Source organism: Mesoplodon mirus, assembly GCF_964341445.2.
Source record: "Mesoplodon mirus genome assembly, chromosome: X".
NCBI lineage: Eukaryota > Metazoa > Chordata > Mammalia > Artiodactyla > Ziphiidae > Mesoplodon > Mesoplodon mirus.
Window position 1 is genome coordinate 115,337,569 of NC_138981.1, and position 27,082 is coordinate 115,364,650.

The window sequence follows — 27,082 nt, forward strand, 5'->3', positions numbered from 1 at the left end:
TGTGCTTACTCGACCTATTGGAGAGTCGGGGAAGATTTTTTTCCCTCATTTCCGTATTGGGAATTGTGGTGGGAAAGAATATAGATCAGCAAAGGTGATAGTTCCCATTTACTGATTGTGCACTGTCCTAAGTGCTGTACCATATATATATACATATGCACACACCATATACGTACACATCATCTTCTTTAACCCTCAACGATCCTTGTTAATAATATCCCCATTTTACTGAGACGAAAAAGAGAGGCTCAGTGAGCCTGATTCGCACAAGGTCACAGAACAGTTAAGGGTTCCCCTCGGATTTGTACCCTTATCGGGCTGACTCTAGGGCTCTAGGTCTCAACTCTTATATCCAGTTAAAGATTTTTGTTAGAATCCGGCCACGAGTCAGGAAAATGGAAGCCGCAATGCAGTCCAAGGAACCTGAAGAGCCGGCGCCCAGTTTAGGGCCACTGGGAAGAAAGGAGGGCGGTGGCAGGTCTGGGAATTTGGGAGCCTTCTGGATGGGAGACTGAGGGAAAGAGGAAGAGAGGCTGCGCGGGAGTCTCCGCTTCTTTGGGAAGAAAATTCCCACGGCCACCTGGAGAGCCTGGAAACCCGCAGGCTCCCACGGAGGGGCGCGGGGAGCGCGCGGGCGGTTCTGGGCGGGGCCCCGGGGCGGGGCGGGGGCGGGGCCTGCTGCGCCTGAGCTCTTAGCGGCGGCAGCGGCAGTGGCGGCGGCGGCGGCGGCGGCGGCGAGGAGCGCTCGGGCGGACCACTCTGCTTTCCCGCGCGGCGCCGCCTCCTGCCGCGCCTCCGCCTTCTTCTCGGCCCCGCCGCCGGCTTCCTCCTCCCCAGACTGCCCTCGGCCCGCGCGCCAGCCGGCTCCGTTATGGCGACCCGCAGCCCCAGCGTCGTGGTGAGCAGCCTGGCCCGTCAGGCCCGTGGCGGCGGCGGCCGCCGTTCCCTGAGGCGCGGGGCCGCAGTGCGGGCTCGGGACGGTGTGGCCCGGGGCCGGGGGGCGGGGGGCGGGGGGCGGCCGCAGCCTCCTGGGTTCGGCCGCGCGTCACACCCGGGCGGCTGGGGGGATGGAACGGTGAGGTCGGGGTGGCCGCCTCTGGAGAGCCCCGGGAAGGAGGGCTGCGTGTGGGAGGAGAGGGTGGAAATGGCGTTTTGGTTGACATGTGCCGCTTGCGAGCGTGCTATGGGGAGGGGCCGTGGGCCAGTTCGGGAATGATCTGGCGGGGTGAGGGTGGGAGCTTTCTTAGGAGGGGCTCTTCTCTGTCGATTTGCGGTGTGTGGGTGAGGTCCTCGGGGCAGCTCCGTGAGAGGGCTCAGGAGCACGGAAACGACCACATGGGAGGCATGCGGGGACTGGTATTTTCACCTAGTTTTGCAAACATAGTAATGATTATTTGTGGGAATGCGCATTGCCTCATTGCATCCTCACGGCAGCCTTGGCAGCGGTAACCATGCCTACCTTTTTACACACGTAGAAAGTAGTTAGCCGATATTAGGTAGCTTTCCCACGGCCCAGAGGTAGCCAGGCCTCGTAATCAGATCTGCTTGAATCCGGATCCTATGCTCTTTGATGCTGCAGGGGACAAAAAATGCGAATCTGGTCCTTACCTTCAAGGACATTGGCACCATAATCCATCTTTGGTATCCTGTCTCCAGCCTCATTGGTTCTTTTCCTTGTTTCTCGAACAAGCCAGGCTGCTCCCTCCCCTTACCCTCCCTTTCTGATCACGCTTGCTAAAATAGCCAACCCTCTCTCAATAGTTAAATGCCTTAGCCTGCATTATTACTATTATTATTATTATTTTAGCAGTTACCTTATTACCTGTTGATTGTCTCTCCCACAAAAACATAAACTTTATAAGGGCAGGAATCACCGCTGTAACCCCAGCGCGTAGTACAGTGCCTGGCATGCAAGAAATTCTCAGTGATGGTCTGTTGGATGAATAAATTAAATAATTAACCACTTGAGCCCTAAAAAGGGAAGGGTTCTAGTTCATATTAGGCATTATGACTTAAGGTAAAGGGCAGTGCTCTTAATGGAGTCTGGCCTGGGATCCTGCTTGCGTGGGTTATTTACTAGCTGTGTGGCCTTGGGTCACTACCTTTCTGGATTTAAGTGTCTTATGTATAACTGAGGTGCTAGCTACCTCATGGTGTTATTGAAAGGATAGCCGGTCTTTGTGAATGAACAACCTTTGCGTGGTCCCTGACTGGGAACAGTAATATTATCTATCGATGTGTTTACCTGCATAGTCCTGTTTAGTCCTCAAAACAACCCTCTAAAAAAAGTATGATTATCGTTTTACAGGTGAGGAATCCTTGAAGCCTCAGTGAGAGGTTAAGTAACTTAACCTCTTAAGGTAACATACCCAGTGTCACACAGTTATTAAGAGGAGCTCAGACTCAAACCTAGGTCTCTCTCAAGGGCCCATACACTTAAATGTTATGCTAATAGTAGGTACTCAACTGTTTTTATTCAGTTGCTGAGGAAGTTAGATGCTTTTAAGCTTTGGGGTCCAATGGCTGCACCAGCATACAGTGAATTATTTTTGCTAGAACTGGCTGTTAGTTTTGTTTGAACATCAAGATATTCATTGTGCTTTCGGTTTGCAAATTCCTGTTCCTTTTTTTATTTCCTTCCCAGAAATTGTCTTCATGTTAGCAGTGACGGACACTTAAATAGTGCTTACTGTGTGCTGGTTACTAAGCCCTTTACACATATTAACTGGTTTGATATTTATTTAAAAAACTTATGTGGCTCAGAGAGGTTAAGTAACTTTCCCAAGATTACCCAGCAATACTAGGATTTGAATCTAAGCTATCTGGCCCCAGAGTCTGCTCTTAACCTCTCCACTTTTAGGTTCATAGTGACAGTGGTAGATATTTATTTAGTACTTACTATGCTTTAGGCATTGAAGTAAATATTTTGCAACATTATCTAATATAACTGCCCTAAAGATACATAATAGGAGAGAGGGAGAAAAACACTAGTATGACCTTGGAGGCACAGATGGGTGAACTATTGACAACTTGCCCAGTATCACTTAGATGAAATTGACCTGCAGATCTGCCTGATATGACCCATGCTACTTGTAACTATCTCTCTAAACTTCCAGGGTAAACTTGGACACACTTGAACAAAGAACAAGCTTCTGAATTTTTGCAAGTTATTGTGAAACATCACGTATACATTATGTGGATAAAATATCTTCTAAATTTCAGGATATTAGTGCTAGAAATGTAACCCCTATTAACTGGACTTAAATCTTACCCTGCTAATAATTTTCACAGAATTGATAAAATAGTGCATTTTTTTGGTCCACAACCCTATCATTGTTATCATCAGGGTTTAGACTGACAATGTAGACCAAAATTATTCTTGGTGACCACCAAGAAATGGAGCAGTTGAGTTTGGGGGTTTCATTCTACAAATTGATTAACGTGACATGCATTCTGTAGATTCATCTTAATTGTTTTCTGTCCATTTTTGTATCTAGGTGTCACAGAAAGTCCATAGGCAGGAGGTAGGAAAAATACAAAAGGATCAACCAGATCAGCAGAGAAGAGGGGTCTTGGAGTTCTCTTTTGGATTTCTGTGGTTCATTAGGCAGTAACTGGGCCATGTCATTCTTTTCCCCTGTGAAGAGATGATAAAGATGTGCTAGTGTGCTCTTCTTCCTATCTGTAATTGTATATTGTGTGCATTGGTAAGATTTATATGCTATAAAAGTGTCAACCACCATTGTTAATATTGAGACTGGATTGTTATTTTCCTGCCAGTGGCTGCCAAATTACTAACAAACATTTAGAATAACTTGCTACTAATAAGAATTCAAACAAACACTTCAAATTGCTATGAAACTACTGTCTTCAGCACTGTGCTTCTGACAATTGATAGGCATTTATGTTTTGCCCAGAATTAACATGCCTGTTATTCCACTGTGCACACTGGAAAGATGATAGTGTTAGATAGTAGTTATGGGCCCGCTTATGTAGAAGCAGGTAATAATTTATCCCTGAGTTGAATAGAATGCTGATTTTAATTCTTGTAACCCTTAGATTCTTGTAAACCTTTTAATTCTTTTCACATTTAGGGATAAATGCATCAGTAGTTCATAATTTTTGTCTTATGATATCCTGAGTTATCACAAATTTTTCCAAGGGGATGACACACCTGCTTTGGTTTTTTTTGAGAATTTTAAAGTGTCTGAATATAAAAGGTAAAAATATACCACCTAGCCATTTCTGCCCATTCTAGAAGCTTGGAATTATTGTTGGTTACTAGGAATAAAATAAAATGTATTTTATCTATTACTGTACATCTTTTAATTCATATTTTAAGACTTGCTTCCTCACTTCCATTTAGTCTTGTTTGGACCCAGGAACATTGTCATTTTTTGACCACAAACAGGCTTAAGCAATCCTGCTCACAGATGATGAATTGATGTTGCATGTGTTGTCTTAGCTCAAGTTAATTTCCATGCTTACTGTAATTTTAGATGGTATATCTCTGTAATTAGACATGTGTAAACCACAAAATTTTTCATGTATGAAAACCATTATTATCGATGTGACACATAATTATTAAGAATTTGTGGCTTCAGTTTTACTGAAAAATAAAATTATTTTGGTAATCTATGATAGCAAATAGACAAAAGATATATAGTAATGTTACATGTTCCAATAATCTTTCATATTAATAAAAGTGCCTTGTAGATTTTACCAATAACAAGTATATTACAGATAGGTTAGAATTTGAGAGCTATGTATTAAAGCTCTGAGGAGATGCAGTCAGATTTCTGAACTGTCTGGGTAAATGGTAAGTAACTGAGAGCTATTAATACCCTATCCTTTGGCCATTTCTGGCTGAACTGGAAATCAGAGTAGGAAAGGTGGATCTGCAGAGAAACCACATTTCATTTGTTTACCACTTCCAGCTCCTCCAGGGCTCTCCCCCAAATATTTTGGGGTTGGGCCCTCCCCAAAGCCATCCAGGACCTTCTTTGCGATCTTTAGCCATTTTATGTTAAGTTCATATGTTGAAGCTCTAACCTCCAATGTGATGGTATTTGGAAATGGGGCCTTTGGAAAGTAATTAGGATTAGGTATGGTCATGAGGGTGGGGCCCTGGTCTTTTAAGAAAGACACCGGAGAGTTCCCAGCCCCAGCGCTCAGCACACAGATAGCTAGGAGAAGATGGCTGCCTACAAGCCAAGAGAAGAGACGTCAGAATGAAACCTACTTTGCTGGCCCCTTGATCTTGGACTTCCCAGCCTACAGAACTGTGAGGAATAAATTACTGTTGTTTAAGCCACCTGGTCTACAGTATTTTGTTGTGGCAGACTAATGCAGTTCTTTTAGAAGGTGTTGGTAATAACCACGTGCTTAGACATACAACACCAAGTCACAAATAATAAAACAGATGTGATTTATACTCATATGCAAAGTTGGGCATTGCTATTGCCTAGTTGATTTAGAAGGCTGTGCTAATTCAGTATCAGAGACATACCAGTCTAATTTACTCAGTTTATATCCTAGGCAACAGAATATAATGACTACTTCAAGCTTGATATTGCTTTAGGAGGGAGTCACTGGTGCTGGCTGACCTTGGGTTCCATGTTTTATCTTTAGTGTGTATAACCGCTTTTGATAATCACATGTTTGTGGGCTTGTGAAGTTAGATTTGGTACAGATTATAAGCTTTAATGTGCTGTATAGCTAGTTGTATGTGTATATGTCTTTTCCATTAGATTATACGCTTTTTGAAGGCTCTAAATTTATAATCATCTTTGTATCCCCCTGCAAAATCTATTGCATAGTACCTTAATCAAGGTGGATGCTGAATGCATTTTTATATAATTAAACATACTGCAATCCCTTCCTATCAAAGTACCCACTGGATTGTTAACTAATCCATGTTAGATGGGGTTAATTAATACCAGATATTAACCAATATCAGATGGAACAAATAAGGGCTGATAAGATTAAGGGCCACCAAGTATATTTCTGTCTAGCTCTTCTAGAGATTGAGATTATTAGGCCTGTTTAATATGAAGCTTTGGTGCTTGGGATGATTAAAACAAATTCCTGTCTATTGAATTATATCTTCTGTTATTTCTTGCTGTCAGTGGTATAGGTGCAAGCACGGCTTCTGAGTGAGAGTTTGAGTACCCTCCTAAACTCCCATAATACTTTTTCTGTATTTTTAAAATAGTTTCACACTGTCTTATGGTTATTCATGTATATGTCATATCTTCTACTACACTGTAAGCTCTTTGAGGGTAGTTGTGTCAAATTTATCTAATTCTCTCTAGTATGTACAACATAGTAGGTACCCAATAAATATTTGAGTGTTAATGATAAGAATTACAGGTTCTAAATAAGGTCCTCACCATTTTAAAATTACTATTCTAATACGTATTTGAACATTGAATATGAATTTTTAAAACTTGGATTTTTCATTAATGTAAAATTGAGAAAAAATGATGTTGGTGCCGTGTTATCATTTAAATAAATTGCTTCCTGTTTAACTTTATTTGAAACATACACAAGTACACATATTAGTATAATGAACCCTCATGTAGTCCTTGCCCAGTTCTGACAATTATCTATGCATGGCCAATTCATATGTTGCTTAAATTAGGATCCCCATAAATACACCCCATGTATTTATAGTGAATTATAACAAAGTTGTGAATTTATGCCTAAAGTACCTCAAGTAATGCAGGTTTTATGAATTCTTATTTTTGCCTTTTGGGAAGAGTTATATTGACATGTTTTTTTTTTATCTTGAAATAACATATCAACCCTTTTACACTGAATGTGATATATAAATCTAATAGTATTGATTGAAAATAAAACCTTTTGAATTGGAAAAAAGAATTTTTTTAATTAAAAAACATTTTTTTTGCCATGCCACGCGGCTTGTGGAATCTTAGTTCCCCAACCAGGGCCCTCAGCAGTGAAAGCGTGGAGTCCTAACCACTGGACCACCAGGGAAGTCCCTGAATTGGAAATTAATTTGGCGTGTTGACAGAGAGAGAATTCCTATTTGGGGGGCACATCTGTGCTGGTCTGTCTGTGTTAAACTGCATGTTTGGGATGAACTCTGGACAGAATTCCCATTGGCTTTGATTGAGACAGACAAGAATCTTGAAGTTCTTAGGCTGCCTGCAAAACCCATAGCCAGGCACTGAGCCATTTTCACAGAACCAGTAGGCTTTATAAGTGTTGCATGTTTCAAAGAGTCCTGGGTGAGTCCTGGTTTATGCTTGTGGCAGAAGCAGTGAGTAACTGGGAGGAGGGGGTGAGTAAGTCTCAGGGAAGCCATTTTGGTGCTCCGAATCTTGACTTTAAAGCACTGTGAAATGGTAAGTTTTCATTCTTGTCAGGTAATAGCAGATCTGTTCTGTTGAGCCTGATATCAATGTTTGTCCTCTCGTAGCATCTAGCAAGGTCTAGCTCTTCTTTTCCCAGAACTTTTAACTAAATTTCAGTTTATAAAATTTAGAAAAGTAATGCTTGCTTGAAATACTCTTGTAGGTGACACAAATGTCCTAGTCCCATTCTTTTTTTTTTTTTTTTTTTTTTTGCGGTATGCGGGCCTCTCACTGTTGTGGCCTCTCCCGTTGCGGAGCACAGGCTCTGGATGTGCAGGCTCAGCGGCCATGGCTCACGGGCCCAGCCGCTCCGTGGCATATGGGATCCTCCCGGACCGGGGCACGAACCCGTATCCCCTGTATCGGCAGGCGGACTCTCAACCACTGCGCCACCAGGGAGGCCCTTTTTTTTTTTTAACATCTTTATTGGAGTATAATTGCTTTACAATGGTGTGTTAGTTTCTGCTTTATAACAAAGTGAATCAGCTCTACATATACATATATCCCCATATCCCCTCCCTCTTGCGTCTTCCTCCCACCCTCCCTATCCCACCCCTCTAGGTGGTCACAAAGCACCGAGCTGATCTCCCTGTGCTATGCGGCTGCTTCCCACTAGCTATCTAGTTTACGTTTGGTAGTGTATATATGTCCATGCCACTCTCTCACTTTGTCCCAGCTTACCCTTCCCCCTACCCGTGTCCTCAAGTCCATTCTCTACATCTGTGTCTTTATTGCTGTCCTGCCCTTAGGTTCAGAACCATTTTTTTTTAGATTCCATATATATGTGTTAGCATACGGTATTTATTTTTCTCTCTCTGACTTCACTCTGTATGACAGAGTCTAGGTCCATCCACCTCACTACTAGTATAATTCAGTTTCGTTTCTTTTTATGGCTAATATTCCATTGTATATATGTGCCACATCTTCTTTATCCATTCATCCGATGATGGACACTTAGGATGTTTCCATCTCCTGGCTATTGTAAATAGTGCTGCAGTGAACATTGTGGTACATGACTCTTTTTGAATTATGGTTTTCTCAGGGTATATGCCCAGTAGTGGGATTGCTGGGTCGTATGGTAGCTCTATTTTTAGTTTTTAAAGGAACCTCCATACTCCCATTCTTTTTATAGTAAATGTCTTCTGAAATAAGCCTGATGACAGTGTTTAGCAGATACATTAGTACTTCACCTTAGAGGACCTGGCATAATCTTTTGCCCCTCAAAATAGGATTTTTTTCCTACATATGAAAGTAATACATGTTTTTTAAAAAACAAATCAATATTGACTTCACACCTCGTGCTGAGCGAGTGCCTGTGCACTATGTGCTGCTGGAGCTTACCTGTGGGCATGTCCCAGTCCACCTGCCTGAATCGCTGCCAGGCTCCTGGCCACGTGCTCCAAGTGGAAGCGGTGCACAGCTACTACCAGTCTGACACGACGATACTTGAAATTCCACCAAAGTCTGGAAAACTCAGAGCTCTTGGGACTGAAAGAGAGATGATGTGAACCTCAAATTTCTTAGAATATAATTCTCAATTCTGTGAATAATAAATGTATCTTAACTATATATTTTAAAAATTTATTGAAAACCAAGCTACTTGTCCTTAAGCACCTAATACAGTGCTGACTGGAGGAGGAGGTACTCAATAGATATTAACTGATGCAGTGAGATTTAATTATGGTTTGACCAGTATTTCTTGCAAACTGCCAGAGTTCATGTCATCAGCTTCTTGAATGTGATTTGGAAGATACTTAGTCTTGAATGTCATGTGAGACAGAGTATTATAATTGTGGTTTGTGTCTTTGAATAAGCTTTAAATATAATGCTGAGTGGGAATTATAAATCAACTATAATTTTTTTAAAAAGTGAAATTGGCAGTGGGAAAAAAAAAGAAGTCAAAGTGTAGAAAGTGGCAGGTCCCCACTTCTTACAGTTGACTATTGTTTGGTTTATTCTTCCATACCCACCCTTTCTTTCTTCCTCTCTCCCTCTCTCTCCTCTTTTCTTAATTTTTTGTATTAAATTTTTTTTGTTTGTAGATTTGGTTTTAATATATCATAAAATTTCCCCATACTTTTCACATATATGTATAAAAACACATACTACCACAAATAATTTATAAGAAAGACTTGATATTTTTAAAAAGCAATATGTACTCACTGAAGAAAATTTGGAATATATAGTATAAAGAGCTAAATAAAATCGCTGTAACTCCCCTCCCCAAGACAAAAGTTTTTTTTATGATTTTGTTATAATTTTTCTGTGTTTATAGGCCCATTATATAATTATAAAACTATAATCATAGTACATTTTACCACCACAGGTGCCACATCATCAGTGTTATTAAACATTTTGCATTACAAGGACTGGGCATATCAAGACGACCAATATGTGGTCCTACTCAAACAATCTTAGAGTATCTACTATGAAGGTACCTCATGAGTTGATTATAACAATCTCAGACTTATAGAAGTTTGGATTTTTAAGGAATCACTTAGCTTTTTTTGGTGATTTTTTTTCCTACTGTGAGATGAGAGAGACTCTGGGTTTGAGGTAGGGAGCAGCAGTTTTTCTTGTTCACTGTGATATTTTAACTTGTTAGACTACACTGTATTAAACATTTTTTTACTAAATTTTCAAACATATGCACAAGTCGGGAGAATAATATAATGGATCCCCATATACTCATCACACGTTTATAATATTATCAAGATTTTGCCACATTTGTCTTAGCTCTTTAAAGTTTTTCTTTTACTCTGCTGAACTAAAGAAAATTTCATATCATGTCATTTTACTTCTGTAATCTTAACTATTCATCTCTAAAACATGTGGTTGATTTCTTATATAACTATAATTCATTATCATACCTATGAAATTACAGAAAGTTCTTGATATCTCATACTTAAATTTCTGTGATAGGCTAAGGGTTTTAAACGTCTAAATCCAATCAAGTGTTTGTATCATGAAATGCTCTCACTGAAACAGCCATATTTCTTTTTCAGATTAGTGATGATGAACCAGGTTATGACCTAGATTTATTTTGTATACCTAATCATTATGCTGAGGACTTGGAAAAGGTGTTTATTCCTCATGGACTAATTATGGACAGGTTAGTACAATCTTAAATTGAAATTTTGTTTTTTTCTTATATTAATTTCAAGTGTCAGCAACTGTTTTAAGTAGTTGATGTTTGAACATGAACTAGGCCAGCTTGTCACATAATAGCTGCTTTCTGTTTTAAAAGCCCTCTTGACAAAAAAGGGAGGAAGGAAGAGCTTACTAATTACCCAGTATAAGTCATGGTGTACTGGGAATCTGTAGAGAGTAGAATAAAGTAAATATTGAAGGGAGATTGGAAGAATGAACTCTAGGCACAAAGTCTTTGATTTCTCAACCCTGAACAAGGTAATGGACTGGGGCTGAATCACGGGAAGACAAGGTCAGATTTTGATGATTATGCCCGTCTAGCTTGAAAATTTCCTGTTAAATGAATTGCAGTGAAAAACTTTACTTGTTATTTAAATGCTTGCCTTGTGTGTCTGGCTGTTGTTTTTTATTTTAAAATTATAATATCAATATTATAACTCTATTCTAATATAGCTATGTTCTAGAATTCTAAAATATTCTAACTGTAGAGGCTTAAACAAGAAGAGTAAAGTTATCTCAATGTACACATTTCCTACCTATACATTGGCCATGTACATATACTATATATTTTAACACATGGGTATTACTATCATATAGGTCTAAAATTTATTGGGCATTTTTTCTTATTAATACATCCAGAACTATCTCATATATTTTAAAGGGTGCATGGCATTCCATTTTCTGGCTGTACCATAATTGATTTAACCAGTTCCTTATTGATAGGTGCAAGATGTCTCCATTATTTTGCTTTTGCAGATCATACTAGAAGGGAACATCCTTTTATAGATGTTTGGGCAGTTGCTCAAATTTATCCATGGGGAAAGTTTGTGACAAGGGGACGGTGTGTTTATTGAATGTTTTGATACTGCCAAATTATCCTCCAAAAAGTTTATATTAATTTATGCTCCCAATGGTATATGAGAGTGCTCTTTCCTCACAATCTCTTCTAATATTGTATTATAGGAATTTGCTGGTTTGATAGGTGAAAATTGTATCTTATTTTAATTTGTTTTTTTAAAATTTATGATAGATGTAACAAACAGTACACTTGGATTTGGAAGGTTTTTGAAATTTTTATCTTCACTTTATGAGCAAGGATATTATACTTCATGGGGGCAAAGGATGTGTTTTGTTGAAGTTTAATCTTTTTTTTTTTTTTTTTTTTTTAATGCTTGGCTGCGCCTCACAGCTTTCGGGATCTGAGTTTCCCAGACGAGGGATCGAACCTAGGGCCGCGGCAGTGAAAGTGCCGAGTCCTAACCACTGGACTGCCAGGGAATTCCCCTGGAAGTTTAATCCTTAAGGGATGTTTGTTGTAAAGTTTAAACGTTCCTTTTATAATATAATTTAATTTCTATTAAATTCTTGATTTTATTTCTGTAGGACCGAACGGCTGGCTCGAGATGTGATGAAGGAGATGGGAGGCCATCACATCGTGGCCCTCTGTGTGCTCAAGGGGGGCTATAAATTCTTTGCTGACCTGCTGGATTACATCAAAGCACTGAACAGAAATAGTGATAGATCTATACCTATGACTGTAGATTTTATCAGACTGAAGAGCTACTGTGTAAGTATATTTAATGCATGTTTAAAATAAACATGGCATTTTTTTTTTTAACGGTACGCGGGCCTCTCACTGCCGTGGCCTCTCCCGTTGCAGAGCACAGGCTCCGGACGCGCAGGCTCAGCGGCCATGGCTCACGGACCCAGCCGCTCTGCGGCATATGGGATCCTCCCCGACCGGCGCACGAACCCGTGTCCCCTGCATCGGCAGGCGGACTCTCAACCACTGCGCCACCAGGGAAGCCCCAAACATGGCATTTTTATTATATGTATCCTATATGTATGAGCTTTAACTGGTTATATATAAATTCTATTAGCTTATAACTCTTATACAACTAAAGAGCCAAAATTGATCTACATAATAGATAAAAACAAAACCATATGAATTCTGAAATTCAAATTAACATTAATTTGACGTGAAGGACTATGTTTTGCTGAAATCAAAACAAAACAAAACAAACCATGGCAACTGTAGGTTTTCCTGTATGTTTTTGAAGCTCTGCAAACTATACTTACATGTTCATTTTACTTGGTTAGAGTGAGATTTTCTAATATATTCCCTAGTAGTGTATATCCAAGTGAATATTGTCTTTTTCAAACTAGTCGCCTATACTTATTTTAAAGGTTCTTTGGTTTAGTTTAATTTTGTTTTTTTTTGGATTTTGAAAAACCCGTTTTCAGAATTGCTCTTGGGACTTGGGGGATATACTCTTTTGACTGTACTTACTGGTGGCAGATGTCCTCTCTGGAGCTAGATTGACTTGCGGGGCAGTCGTATTTGGAGTTAGGTGTGAGTAATAAAGTGGGTCAACAGTTGTCTCTTAGCGCATATGGAGCGAGAACATTAGCACATTGAAAAGACCACTTTTGGGTCACAGTCACTCTGTCTGTGTCACACAATCTCAAATGCTTCAGAATATTGACACTTGTGGGGTGAACCAAAATCCATGTCATCTTTACACATGAATTTCATCATCCACAATTTCTTTGATCGTGTGAATGTTTGATTTTTATTACTTCATACTGTTGCTTTTTTTCTGGTTGCGTGTTGTCATTGTAGTTCCTGAGAAGTTAACTATTTTCCTTAAAAATAGGATTTTTCCTAGCTTCTTCAAGGATTAGAATAAATGTCTGATCTTTGCTCTTTCATGAATCAGTATTGTAGTGCATCTTTGTAGAAACTTGGCCTATGTTTACATTTTCGTTGAGCATAAGACCACTTATCTACATTTAACTTTCAGCCTCCATTCTCTTCGTTAATCATCTATTTGACCCAAGTCTTTGACCTTTTCCCCATTTTCATCAGTCCTGTGGGTGATTGGACAGCCATTTAAGCATTATCATAGACATTTTCCCTATCCTGTTAAAACCCTTTGTGCTCATATATCATGACATTACTTCATACTCATAAGCTCCTTTTAACTTGTCAAAGTCTCACTTGAATTAAAGACTTGCTTAAATACAAAATTTGGATTTTTACTCAACAGAAGTTATTTATTTTGCTGATTTACACTAAGATTTAATTCTAGGCAATATAGCTGCCCAGACTTTAATATGTTGTTGCTTAGAGGCAAAACATGGGCTTACAGTCCAGGGCGTGATTTCTCTGTTTGGTCTTCTTAAGCACCACCACCCCTGACCCCCACACATGCACATAAAAATCAATTTTGTTACTTTATGACTTACACTTCATTGCTTTGGGGACTTGTGCAGAATGTTCTTTCTTTGAAAAGAAAGCTCATTAAAAAACTGAGAGGAGTTTAATATTTTCTTTTTAAGAGTATTTTATAGTTATAGAGCAATTTTGAAGCGGTAGAAACACTTTGACATTTTAGTTCCATTTTCTACTTTTAGTTTTTTTCCTATTAGTTGTTTTTTATTTTTATTTTTTGTTTGTTTTTGGCCATGCTGCGTGGCATGCAGGATCTTAGTTCCCCAACCAGGGATCGAACCTGTGCCCCCTGCAGTGGAAGTGTGGAGTCTTAACCACTGGACCACCAGGGAAGTCCTAGTTTTTTTCCTATTAGTTTGAGATCTTAGAGGATTGTTAAGCTGAACTCCTCAACTGATAAAAGGCATTGGAACCTTCAACATGATTAAAGCAAACATTTAGGTAAATTTTCACGTAGAGAAAAAAATATCTGTTCTGTTTTATGTGAAATTCTGTGTAGATTTACTGCTAAACAATAGAAATTAGGAAAACCATATACTTTCTGTTGATTTGAAGTAACATTTCTACCCTATTTAATAATTCATCAGCTTGTTGTGGAAGATATTCACATGTACCTATAAAAAAGCAGGCAATTTAATTTGATATCATAAAATGGGAATTTAAAATTGTTTGCAGCATCAGTAACATTGATGTTAATGCAGTTTTACATGTTGATCTTGACCAGTTTGAAACAGTGAATTAAACATTAACTGATCTGTACTTATCCTAAAGAAATGTTCCGTGAACTATTAAATGTTCCCAGAATATATAAAGAGCCATAATAATATTAACACACCCCATCTAGTTTTTCTTCAGAATGAAAATTTATTTTTCCGATTAAAAAATACATGTTTATTATAAAGAACATACAACCATGGAAAATTATAAAGGAATTAAGTCACCCTAAATTCCACTACCACTTTTATTTCTAATATTTTGAAGAATTTTCCCTCTGTGTATACACACTCACATTATAGTTTACATACTCTTAGAGTAGCTAGGCAGAATTTTATTTGCTTAGTGCCTAGTTGACAAATTGCCTGGGGATTCCAAATACCATGTTTCATTAAATCTTAGATAGCACTGATTTTAAGATTTACCACTATTTGTTGTACTGCTAAGAAAGAAGACGCTGTCAGTTATTGTTGTAAGTTGCTGTTGATTGTAATTTGTCAGTTTCAGGGGTATTAAAATGTGAATGTACATCTTAGAGCAATAAAATGTAGTACTATATATTCAATGACTTTTTATCACTAAGTCTCTGTGATATTAAAAAAAGAAACAGTTGATAAGTGTGCAAATGTATTTTCTCTGTTGTGAGTGCAATTTTGCAGTGAATTTTTTTTTTACTAAAATAGTTCAATTAAAAAAAAAAATGAGGAAGTCTCGAGAGGGAAAGTTGTCCGACAAGTAAATTTTTTGTGGGCCCTAAGCAAAGGAGAAATTAACCTGATTTATGGTGTGTCCAGACTAAATGACTTATGTTAAAATGAAATTCTTCTTAGAATTTTATTTTATTTATTTTTCATTATTATTATTTTTTAAATATTTATTTATTTGGTTTTGTCGGGTTTTAGTTGCAGCAGGCGGGCTCCTTAGTTGTGGCATGCATATGGGATCTAGTTCCCGGGCCAGGGATTGAACCCAGGCCCCCTGCATTGGGAGTGCAGAGTCTTAACCACTGCGCCACCAGGCAAGTCCCTTTTCTTAGGATTTTAAATCTTGCAGAAAACTTTTGAGTTATGAATTATTATCTCCATGTACATTTGAGAACAATGAGGGGCAGAGGTATTAAGTGACTTGCCCAGGATCCTACAGGTCTTCAATGTGAAGACAGGCCTTTAATTCTGTGCAGAACTGAGAGTCTTATTTGGGAAAACTTTTAACTGACTTGGATCCTCTAACATGGGCTTCCTATTATTTCTTCAGAAGTTTTGCATGCAAACAATTCATTTTGCCAGTTATGGGATTTTTCCTCAGTTAGGGTCAAGGTTCATGAAGCTATAAGTTTCAGTCTTAATCTTGGAAGTCACTTGATTAGTAGCTTGATTAGGCTATCTGTTTAGTATATCAAAGGTACAAATTACTTTATAGCAATTTGTTATTTGTAAGAAGCTGACTTTTTGAGTGAGCTTGTTGAAGAAAAATGCAGAAAATATTGGAGTAGTTTCTTAAAGTGTCTCTTCTAAGCAGAGGTCAGTAGCTTTTGGTCTGACACTTTTCTCTGTATGTACTTAGTCAATTGCTTTAAGGTATGCTTTTTTCTCCAGAACAGTTGAAGTTAAATGTAAACGTACCACTTTGATGTTGACACTAGATAGTCTAAAGCTTATCTTCTGTAAATCTATCTATTTATATATATATGTAAAGAAAGTGAAGTGATTTATGCCTTTCTCCTGCTTATTGAACTAAGACCATAGACGTGGATGGAGAAAAGAATTTGTTCAGTTTAAATTGGCAGGAATGGGGATGTGTACTGTCCATGGTATAAGGAAACGCTAACAGAACTAGAGTCAAAAGTATACTTTCTAACTCTTGCCTGTGGATTTCACTGTGATGTAGTCCTTGTCGGACAACTTAGGTTTTATGTAAGCACCCTGATTAGTAGAACATGAAGGTAGTGGTCAGGTTTGGCCCCATGAAACCACAACTTCTATTTTTAAAAAAAAAATTAAGGAGGGACTTCCTTGGTGGCGCAGTGGTTAAGGATCCGCCTGCCAATGCAGGAGACATGGGTTCGAGCCCTGGTCTAGAAAGATCCCACATGCCATGGAGCAACTAAGCCCATGGGCCACAACTACCGAGCCTGCGCTCTAGAGCCCGTGAGCCACAACTACTAAGCCTGTGTGCCACAGCAACTGAAGCCCGTGCGCCTAGAGCCCATGCTCTGCAACAAGAGAAGCCACCACAATGAGAGGCCCGTGCACTGCAACGAAGAGTAGCCCCCGCTCGCCGCAACTAGAGAAAGCCCGCGCGCAGCAACGAAGACCCAACACAGCCATAAATAAATAAATAAATAAATAAATAAATAAATAAATATTTTTTTTAATTAAGGAAATTGATTAATTCACTCAGCAAACATATTACCACCTGTTGTATGCAAGGTACTGTCTTTTAGTCCATGAAGAGTGGTTCTGTTGAACATGTTTATCAGATCCTAGTCCAAAACCAGACATGGAACGAAAAGCAAGAACACAGGTTGCAATGACTTCTGAAGGTTTGAAAACAGTGTACTTGAAAATACCAGATATTAAATATCAGCACTAACACTTCAATCTTTTCTGGTACCCTGTTGTACCAAATGATATCTTTGATGTGTTTAGAGCAATGCTGACGAACAGAACTTTCTGTGATGATGGAAATGTTCTGTGTCTGTGTTGTCTAGTAAAGAGCCACTAGCCACATGTGACTGTGAGGCTGTGAAATATATCTCGTGCAACAGAGGATCTGGTTTTTTTTTGGCCACACTGCGCGGCATGTTGAATCTTAGTTTCCCGACCAGGGATTGAACCCGTGCCCTCTGCAGTGGAAGCGCGGATTCGTAACCACTGGACCCCCAGGGAAGTCCCTGAATTTTTAGTTTTATTTAATTTTAAATAATGTGGTTAGTGCTTATTATATTGAATAGTGCAGGATTAGATGATCTATAAGGGCCCTGCTTCATCAGCATCATTTTTAAAACTGATAATAGCTTCTTTTTCCTTTAAAGCAACATTTTAAGTTTAAAATAACAGGTAAATAAATTGACTTACTACCTGGGCATATATCCTTCCAGACTTATTATTTTCCGCATATATTTTTAGAAAATTGGATATCTGCCGTTTTTCATCTGAGGTGCAGTCTACCTCTAAAAGTTTATGATTCTAATATTCTCCCTTTTGTTGATATTTGATCAGGGCACAGGAGAACAGTTAAAGGACACAGAGGATGGTTGAAATTATGACGTGAAGAGAAAATATGATTGAGTGTGGTGGACTTGGGACCTAGCTGGATGTAGAAGGAACAGTTGTTTCCCCATAACTCCATTCTAGGGTCCTAAAGAATGATCTGAAGTTCACTGCAAAAAGGAAGGCACATATTGCTAAGCCACTAAGTGCTAAGGCTGGACTTCCTACCTCAGTAATACTCCTAGTCTCACCCTCTTGGGAGCCTAGTTTTGGTGATTAACCTCTCTGCATTCTCTTCTTATGGTCTCAACCTGTTTGTTCCAAGCCGTTCTTTTGCAGCCCACTCATTAACGTGTTTTCACACAGCTTTCTCTCCTCTTTTCCTATACCAAGCTTCAGTTCTTGTTGCTACCTGGAGGTTTGCACAATTTTTAGGGATAGACAAATAAGAAAGTTCCTTCCTATTTCCCTTCTCTTTTTTTCACGTAGACTCGAGAAGAGGTAGATAAAATGGAAACACAGACGCTGAGGGTATGTATTTGGTAGACCCAAAGAGCTTCTCTGGGGATTTTATGTAGTTGACAGTGACATTCTGAGTTAAGGACAGATTGGGCTCTCCCATGCCAGTCCCATCATCTCCTTAAAGATGAAGCACATAAGAGTCACTCAGTAATGAAATGCAACAGGGATACAGTGGGAAGCTTATCATAGGAAGGGAGGGAGCAAGGGAAAATCCTCTGGTGGGGTAATTGATTCATGGGTGCCATTTGTATGCAATTTGGGCACTTATACCTGTATTCTAGCACAGTGGACTGTAACATTTTTTTAAATGAATCTTCTGTATTACCCTTCATTTAAAAGGTGGCTGTGTTTCCAGAAAAAGGAGCCTCGAAGCTAAAACCCTTGGGGCGAACAGAAATAGGGAGATTTAGATCTAGTGCAGCAGCAGTGTCTTGTGTGCTTGGAGTTCTCTTGTCTCTTACCCTATCACCATTGCCTTTGGATCACAGGGTTTTTTCCATACTTTTCAGTTCTCAGATCTTTACTCCTTTTCTCTGTTAAAAAGGGGTCAATTGAAGTCGACTGTAATACCAAATTTATACAGAAGATGTCGCTATTTAACTTGATTTACTGTGTAAATCGTTTACTGCTGTGATTCGCTCTCATTGAAAGCTTCAGGTTTCATACAGTTTTGGTTTTTTTTTTTTTTTTTTTTGCTATTAATTCTGTTTTTGAAACTCTAGGTTTAAACCCTAACTTAAAGTTAGTTAGAATAAGAGGTGTCCGAAATTTCCTTAAGATGAGAAGTAATATGCAAGAGTTTTTTGATATTGGTAGTCATACTTATGTATCTTACATTTAGTTTGCAACACTGTATACTGTTGGCCCATTTGTGTTTTTCAAAAATAACACTCCATAAAATACGGACACATATATAGAAGTGTATGACAAAATTAGAAGTACAGGCACACCACGTTTTATTGCGCTTCACTTTTTTAAAAATAATTTTTTTAACATTTATTTTTTGTCTGTGTTGGGTCTTAGTTGTGGCATGCACGCTCTTTCACAGTGCATGGGCTCTGTAGTTGTGGCACACGGGCTTAGTTGCCCTGCGGCATGTGGGATCTTAGCTCCCCAACCAGGGATCGAACTGGTGTCCTCTGCATTGCAAGATAGATTCTTAACCACTGGACCACCAGGGGAGTCCCTATTGCACTTCACTTTATTGTGCTTTGCAGATACTGCATTTTTTATAAATTGAAGGTTTGTGGCAGTTTTGGGTCAAGCAAGTCTATTGATGCCATTTTTCCAGCAGCACTTGCTCTCTTTATGTCTCTGTGTCACATTTTGGTAATTCTCGCAATAGGTCAAACTTTTTCATTATTATATTTGTTATGGTGAGCTGTGATTAGTGATCTTTGATGTTACCATTACAAAAAGATTAAGACTCACATGATGGTTAGCATTTTTATTTTTTATCTATTTATTTATTTATTTGGGGTGGGGTGGGGTTTTACCATAGTTTCATGTTTTATTTTTAAAGAAACTGCTGAAATGTTTTCCAGAGTGGCTGTACCATTCTACATTCACATAAACAAAGTATAAGTGACCCAGTTTCTCTGCATCCTCCACAGTATTTGACGTCACTATTTTATTTTATTTTTAAATTAATTTTTATTGGAGTATAGTTGATTTACAATGTTGCGTTAGTTTTTGCTGTACAACAAAGAGAATCAGTCATACATATACATATATCCACTCTTTTTTAGATTCTTTTCCCATATAGGCCATTACAGAATATTGAGTAGAGTTCTTTGTGCCATACAGTAGGTCCTTATTAGTTATCTATTTTATATATAGTAGTGTGTGTCTGTCAATCCCAATCTCCCAATTTATCCCTGCCCCTTTCCCCCTCGTAACCATGTTTGTTTTCTACATCTGTAACTCTATTTCTGTTTTGTAAGTAGGTTCGTTTGTACCATTTTTTAAGATTACACATATAAACAATAGCATTTTTTAGCAATAAAGTATTTTTAAATTAAGGTATTGTACATTGTTTTTTTTAGACATAATGCTATTGCACACTTAATAGACTACAGTACAGTGCAAACGTAACTTTTATGTCCACTGGGAAACCAAAAAATTCCTGTGACTTGCTGTATTGTGACACTCACTTTATTGTGATGATCTGCAACCAAACCCGAAATATCTGAGGTATGCCTGTATATAAAAGTAGAAAGTCTTCTTATCCCTTCTCACTACTCAGAGGTAATTGCAGTTATAAGCTTTTTAAAAATGCTGAACAGAAATGGTTTCGTAGGCAACACATTGCTCTATAACTTGGTGTTTTTAGTTACCATTGTTCATGTCAGTGTGTATATAGATTATCAGATTCTTTTTTTTTTTTTTTTTTTTTTTTTTTTGCGGTACGCGGGCCTCTCACTGCCGTGGCCCCTCCTGCCGCGGAGCACAGGCTCCGGACTCGTAGGCCCAGCAGCCACGGCTCACGGGCCCAGCTGCTCCGCGGCACGCGGAATCCTCCCGGACCGGGGCATGAACCCGCGTCCCCTGCATCGGCAGGCGGACTCCCAACCACTGCGCCACCAGGGAAGCCCTATCAGATTCTTTTTAATAGCTCCACAGTATTACATTGTGCGGATGAACTTAATTTAAATAGTTCCCTGTTAATAGACATGCTGGTTGCCTCCAATTTTTGTTTTTTATAACAGTTGATACAGTGAACATCCTTGTATGTACCTTTGCACACTTATGTTTTTGTAGCTTTGATTCCTGGAAGTGGGATTGCTGGGACAAATGGCATGTGTGTTTACAATTTTAATAGGTATGGCTATATATTTTTCAAAGGACAGTGTACTGATTTATACTCTCACCAACAACAAGGGTGCTTGTTTCCTGTCACTCTTGCCAAAATATATATCATCAGGCTTAAGTTTTGCCAGTGTGAATGGGTGAACAGTAGAATCATGTTGTTTATTTGTTTCTCAGATATCATTTTATATGTTATGACATTCTTTTGTGAATTACCTATTCGTGTTCATTCTCCATTTCTCTATTGGATTCTTATTGTTGGAGCCCAATGTATAATAGAAATACTCGTTACAGACCTTTTCTTTCAGTTTAGGTTCATGTCATGCCTAAGTTTTTACCTTTCTGAGAATGTGGAAATATTCTACGTTTTCTTCTGGTCTGCTTATGGCTTTATTTTTTACGTTTAGATTTTAATCCATCTGGAATTTATATTTGTGTATGCTGTGAGGTAGGGATCATACTTTATTTTCTTCCCAAATGGATTACTAGTTGATGAAACACCATTTATTGAATAATTCATCTTTTTCTTACTGACTTGAAATACCATCTTTATCATATACTAAATCCTCATATATTTCTGGGTCTGTTTCTGGGCTCTATTCTGTTCCTTGATCTCTTTGTCTATTACTGTGCTGGTACAGCACCACTGTAATTGCCACAGCTTTGGTATGCTTTGCTCTCTGGTAGGGCAAGTCTAAGCCGTTTCATTCACCTGCTCTTTCACTCCAGTTTTCTGTCTTGAATCCAGCACAGCCAAATTATGATCATTATCACCACCAACTACACTGGGTGTGGAGCATTCCCTTTTGAAACTCTTTTAAGGGTTTCTACTAGATTCTGTGATAGCATAAAACTGGGAGCCTAAGAGGTATGCTTTAAAGGACTACTGATCAGACCTGATTTCCCAGACTGTGCTGAAGATGACCTGGGCCTGAGCTAGACTTTTGAGGGAAATATCTTTGGAGTCGAGTGTGATATAGACGAGACTCTACACCTTGATTGACTCATGGGAATGGTCCAGGGCCAGAACCAGACACCTGTCATGCTAATAACTTCTTTCGTGGTTCAGAAATAACTGAGACTGAAGATGGGTGGCCTCTGTAATACTGCCCACTCGAAAATGGGTGTACCCCATTTTTAGGACTCTTCGAAGCATCACATCAGTAATGGCCAATTAGAACTTCTTAATTTTTACTAATCTCTATTTGAAAGTTACCTAGTCATTCATTTCTAGAGACATAATTCTTACAGTTTGTATCATTTAGAATATCATAATGCTATGACATTAGATAGCTAACTTCTTAAATCTTCTAGTTCGCATTTGATAATTTGAAATGTGTGTGTATACATGGAAAGATATACATATATATTTATCTCTTTTTTTAAACTAGAATGACCAGTCAACAGGTGACATAAAAGTAATTGGTGGAGATGATCTCTCAACTTTAACTGGAAAGGTATGTATCTTGAAGGGGAAGAAAAGAAACATTCCATACTGAGTCAATTAGTAACACTGTGCTTTCAATCCATCACCAAGAGGCAGTTTAGATAGTTATTTATGCACTCAGACAAGGGTTATTTAACCCTTGGAAACAACCTAAGTTAGGTATCTTTCTCTAGGTCATATAGCAAAGAGGCAGCAAAATCCAACATTAAACATCAAGTCTGTGTTGCCAAGTACTGCTGGTATGCTTCTGTTGGGGATCTAATTTGGGATCCTTCAAAAGAATATATGGGGGAAAGGACAGTCTTCTTTTTAAAAATAAACAGCACATAGTTTCTTAAAAGATAGAGAAACAGTATAATGTAGTGACTGAAAGTGTGGGTTCTAGAGCTGGAGAGCTTTGATTCAAAGCCTGGCTCAGTACCTCCTAGCTATGTGACCTTGGGCAGGTTATTTAACCTCTCGTCTCCCATATGATGCTACTGGCAGTCATCTCAGTGAGTGAAGAGGATTGAGTGTTATAATGCATGTAGAGCTCTTAAAACAGTTTCTGGTAGTTAGAACACTTAGTATGTTCAAACATACTGTTATTTTAAGGAATCCCAAAAAAGAGTTTAAAATACATCAAAATTCTTCCAGCATAGACATTTCGCTGAGATAATAGAGCTATTAAAATAGTTGAATATTTACAATATTATTCTTTAGATACACTGAAATGATTTTTGAGTAACCAATGATAAATAATGGAATGCTTTTTTTAATTTTTATTTTTATTTTATTTTATTTTATTTTTTGGAATGCTTTTTTTTCAGCTGCCAGTTACTTTTTTGCTTATAGACACAGTGCCAAATATAAAGGCATAATCTCATAAAAGCTTCACAAGAATCCTCGTGAGGTAGATATTATCATCCCCATTTTACAGATCAGGAGACTAAGACTCAGCAAGGTTGAAGGACTTGTCCAAAGTCACACTGCCAGTTAAGTGGTAGAGCTTGAATTTTTTTTTTTTTAAATCCTTAAAGGTGTGTGTATTTTATTATTTATTTATTTATTTATGGCTGTGTTGGGTCTTCATTTCTGTGCGAGGGCTTTCTCTAATTGCGGCGAGCGGGGGCCATTCTTCATCGTGGTGCGCGGGCCTCTCACTATCGCGGCCTCTCCCGTTGCGGAGCACAGGCTCCAGACGTGCAGGCTCAGTAATTGTGGCTCACGGGGCTAGCTGCTCCACGGCATGTGGGATCCTCCCAGACAAGGGCCCGAACCCATGTCCCCTGCATTGGCAGGCAGACTCTCAACCACTGCACCACCAGGGAAGCCCCTAGAGCTTGAATTTAAATGCAGGTCTATCTGGCTCCAAAGCTCTTTTCTTCCTCTGGTTTTTAGATTTTAATGTTTATAGCTTACTTCACTGAGTATCTGTAAGGCAACTTTAACATGCAACACTTGTGTCAAATTCTGTGGTCCCATATCAGGGTCGTGCCAAACTAATGTTGTCTTCCTCAACATCTTTTGAAAACTTCAAAGGAGAAATTATAATCTGTTGACTCTTTTCCCTTCCTGCCAGACCTATCCTCCTTCCCTTTCAGCATGCTTTGCCCATAATTAGAAGTCATTTGAAGCCCTTACTCCTATAATCAGTTTTTAGTGCTGGAAGGGACCTAGCCTTCAAAGCTTTCTGTGATTCCATTTGACCTTGCCTTTCCCACCTAATGTCTCTGTCCCACTACATAGCTCTGTGATCTTAAAAGGTCTCTGCTTCTAAAATAACTTTCTTTTCATGATAGTCACAGTAAGCACATTTATTGTGGGAAGAAAACAAGATGCAGTTGGGTGAAGTTGTTTCTTGGTGGTGAGATTATGGGTTATTTAGACATTCTATTTCAGTTTATCTCTGGAGGATACTGTGTGTGTGTGCAGATACATATATATATGAATAGTTTTCTCCTTTTTTCCAGTTATGGTTGAGAATATGGGCTTTGGACCCTGAAAACCCCTCTTCAAATCTATCCTCTACCACTCGACTATTTTTATGACTTTAGGCAAGTCATTTGACCTCTGAGCCTCATTTTTTTCATTTATTAAGTAAGGATGTAGCTATTTGATGTAAAATAAGCTCTCGGTAATGGTAGCAATTCTCATTCTTTTATTTTTCTAAACATTAATGACATCATACTCTGGATACTACAATTTTGTGTGGCAAATATTTAATCTCTCAGCCTCATAGTACTAAAAGTCTTTGATTATGATTTAGACAAGGTTTTACAGCTACTTAGTATTAGAGGCAAGACTAGAATCCAGTTTCTCTGTCTCATAATTCAATGCTCTTTTCAAACTATAATTCCATCCCATGGTGCAAATTGCTGCATCAGTGAGCCAAAGTTACTGATGGGAAAATGTTGTCCTTCAGATGTGCTAGCTGGGCTAGAGAAAATGCTGAGAAAGAACCGCATGGTAGGTGGTGAAACAATTATTGGTCCATTAATTGATTACAGTTGGCCCTTGAACAACATGGGTTTGAGCTATGTGGGTCTACTTACATGCAAATTTTTTTCAATAAATCCTTACTACACTACTACACGATCTGTGGCTGGTTGAATCTGTGAATACGGCTGAACTGTGGATATGGAGGGCCGACTGTAAAGTTATATGTGGATTTTCAACTGTGTGGAGGGTCAGTGTCCCTAGTCCCCTTGTTGTTCAAGCATCAACTGTATATTCAATTTTCCTAAAGATTTAGGTTACAATATCTTTTGAAAAGAGAGAAATTAGTTGTGATATGAGGAAAGGAGTAAATTGCATATGAACTATGGTAGTAATATAATGTGTATTATAAAATGCATGCAGTTATAAAATTATAGATTACATAAGGTGAGGTTTAAAAAAAGTTCTAATCTTTCTTTCTTTCAACCCAGTGGATCTTGTGTGCCCTACCTTGATAACCAATGACTTAGAAGAGTATATAGAACATTAAAATTCTGATGCCCGTAGGTATGTGATAGAGAAATGAGAACTACAAATAAGCAATATAACATGAATCTTCTTGTGACAATGATTATAACCAGTATGTGAAATGCTACCTCATTCCCAAGAATAGATATAGGACTCTTCTCTACCTCAGAGGTAATTGTTAGACAGTATTTTCTCTAAGGGTTCTAACAGCTATAAAATTATGAGAGGTAGAAATTGGGGTAAGGGTTTATGGTGGGAGGAAGCATTGGTATCTTTTAGTTTAGTCCAAGAGTATGAACACATCCAGAAAATGCAGATCAGTTTCAGCCTACTGAGAAAATGCGTTTTGAATTGGATTCCATATGGTAAGTTAAATGCATGATTTTGGAGTTATTGTACAAATTATAGTTTTGAATGTTAGAGTTGGAATACACATATTAGTTGAAGTCCCTCATTTTCCACATGGGAAACTGAGGCCCAGAGAAATTTCGTGACTTGCCCAAGATTAGACCTCCGTTTAAGTAATGAAAACTCTTAAAAAAATGAACATATGGGTCAAATTTTATTTTTAAAAATTCCATTGCAGTGAAAATTTTATATTAAAGAGTTCCAAATCCCAACAGATGGCCCATTTGTTTGAATCAGGGTTCGATATAGTAAAGTAGCTTAAAGCAAGAATTTGGATAAATCCTTAGAGTTTGTTATGATGTGACTTGAATTATAATTGGAAACACTGTCTGATTCATTGTACTGATTTTCATTTCTCTTTTTCTTCCAGAATGTCTTGATTGTTGAAGTAAGTTTTACATACTTTTAATATAGTGTTTATGATTTTCTAACTTGGTATGCACAGTCCTAAAGGTAACCCTGGGAAAGAAATTCCTTTTCATCAGTTTTAATGGTGGGCTTGTGTTATAAGGGAATGAGATTGTTTTTTTCCTAAGAAATATTTAGTAATTTACTTTTACCGGATAGTGGAAACATTTTGGTATATTTCTTACCCCTCTCTTTTTGGCTTGAATTTTTTTTGTTCCTTTTAAAGTTACACATATCATTCCCATCCATGCTTTTTATGCTTCTATTGCATATATATAACCATATACAAAATATATTTTTTGATAATTTATATAGTGCTACACTGTATATATTCTCTCTTGCAGCTTGTTATTCTCACTCAAAATTGGTTTTGAGGTTATTCATGTTGAAACATATAGAATTAGTTGACTTTAAAACCCTTCATAGCATTTCAGTGTACAAATCAACCTATTTATTGCCCTACAAATAGGGAATTTGCTTCCAATTTTTCTTACTACAACAGGGCTGCTAAGAGCATCCTTTTGCATTGTCCTGTGTGCATGTGTGTGAGTTCCCTCTGGATACAGGCACTTAGAAGTGGAATGACTGGGTTTTCGAATTTGTACATTTTCAATTTTACTATTGTTGCCAAATTACTCATCAAAGTACTTTATATTCCCACCAATAGAATGAGTTCTTACTCTTTTATGTAAAATGGTGTAAGGCTTAAGAGCAGCAGTAACCCCTGATTCATTTTTTGTTGTTACCAAGGTTTTTAGAAACTTTAGCTTATAGATTAAAAAATAAACAAATAACACACTTTTCACATGGTTTGTGTACATGAGTATCCCTGGGAACTGGTTGCTTTTTTTAA

At 38.3% G+C, this 27,082-nt stretch overlaps 1 protein-coding gene across 2 annotated transcripts in view; it reads left to right on the top strand.

Moving 5' to 3' along the window:
• The first annotated feature begins 717 nt into the window (after nt 1-717).
• Nucleotides 718-27,082, top strand: part of LOC309796460 (hypoxanthine-guanine phosphoribosyltransferase) — a 30,476-nt gene continuing 4,111 nt past the window's right edge. Inside the window, exons 1-5 of one of the 2 annotated variants that reach the window (XM_082609601.1) lie at nt 718-898; nt 10,385-10,491; nt 11,913-12,096; nt 22,412-22,477; nt 26,192-26,209. In XM_082609601.1, coding sequence (XP_082465727.1) covers nt 872-898; nt 10,385-10,491; nt 11,913-12,096; nt 22,412-22,477; nt 26,192-26,209 — 402 coding nt within the window. In that variant the 5' untranslated portion in view covers nt 718-871. The remainder of the gene's footprint in view (nt 899-10,384; nt 10,492-11,912; nt 12,097-22,411; nt 22,478-26,191; nt 26,210-27,082) is intronic. The other variant, XM_082609600.1, reaches the window with a different exon arrangement.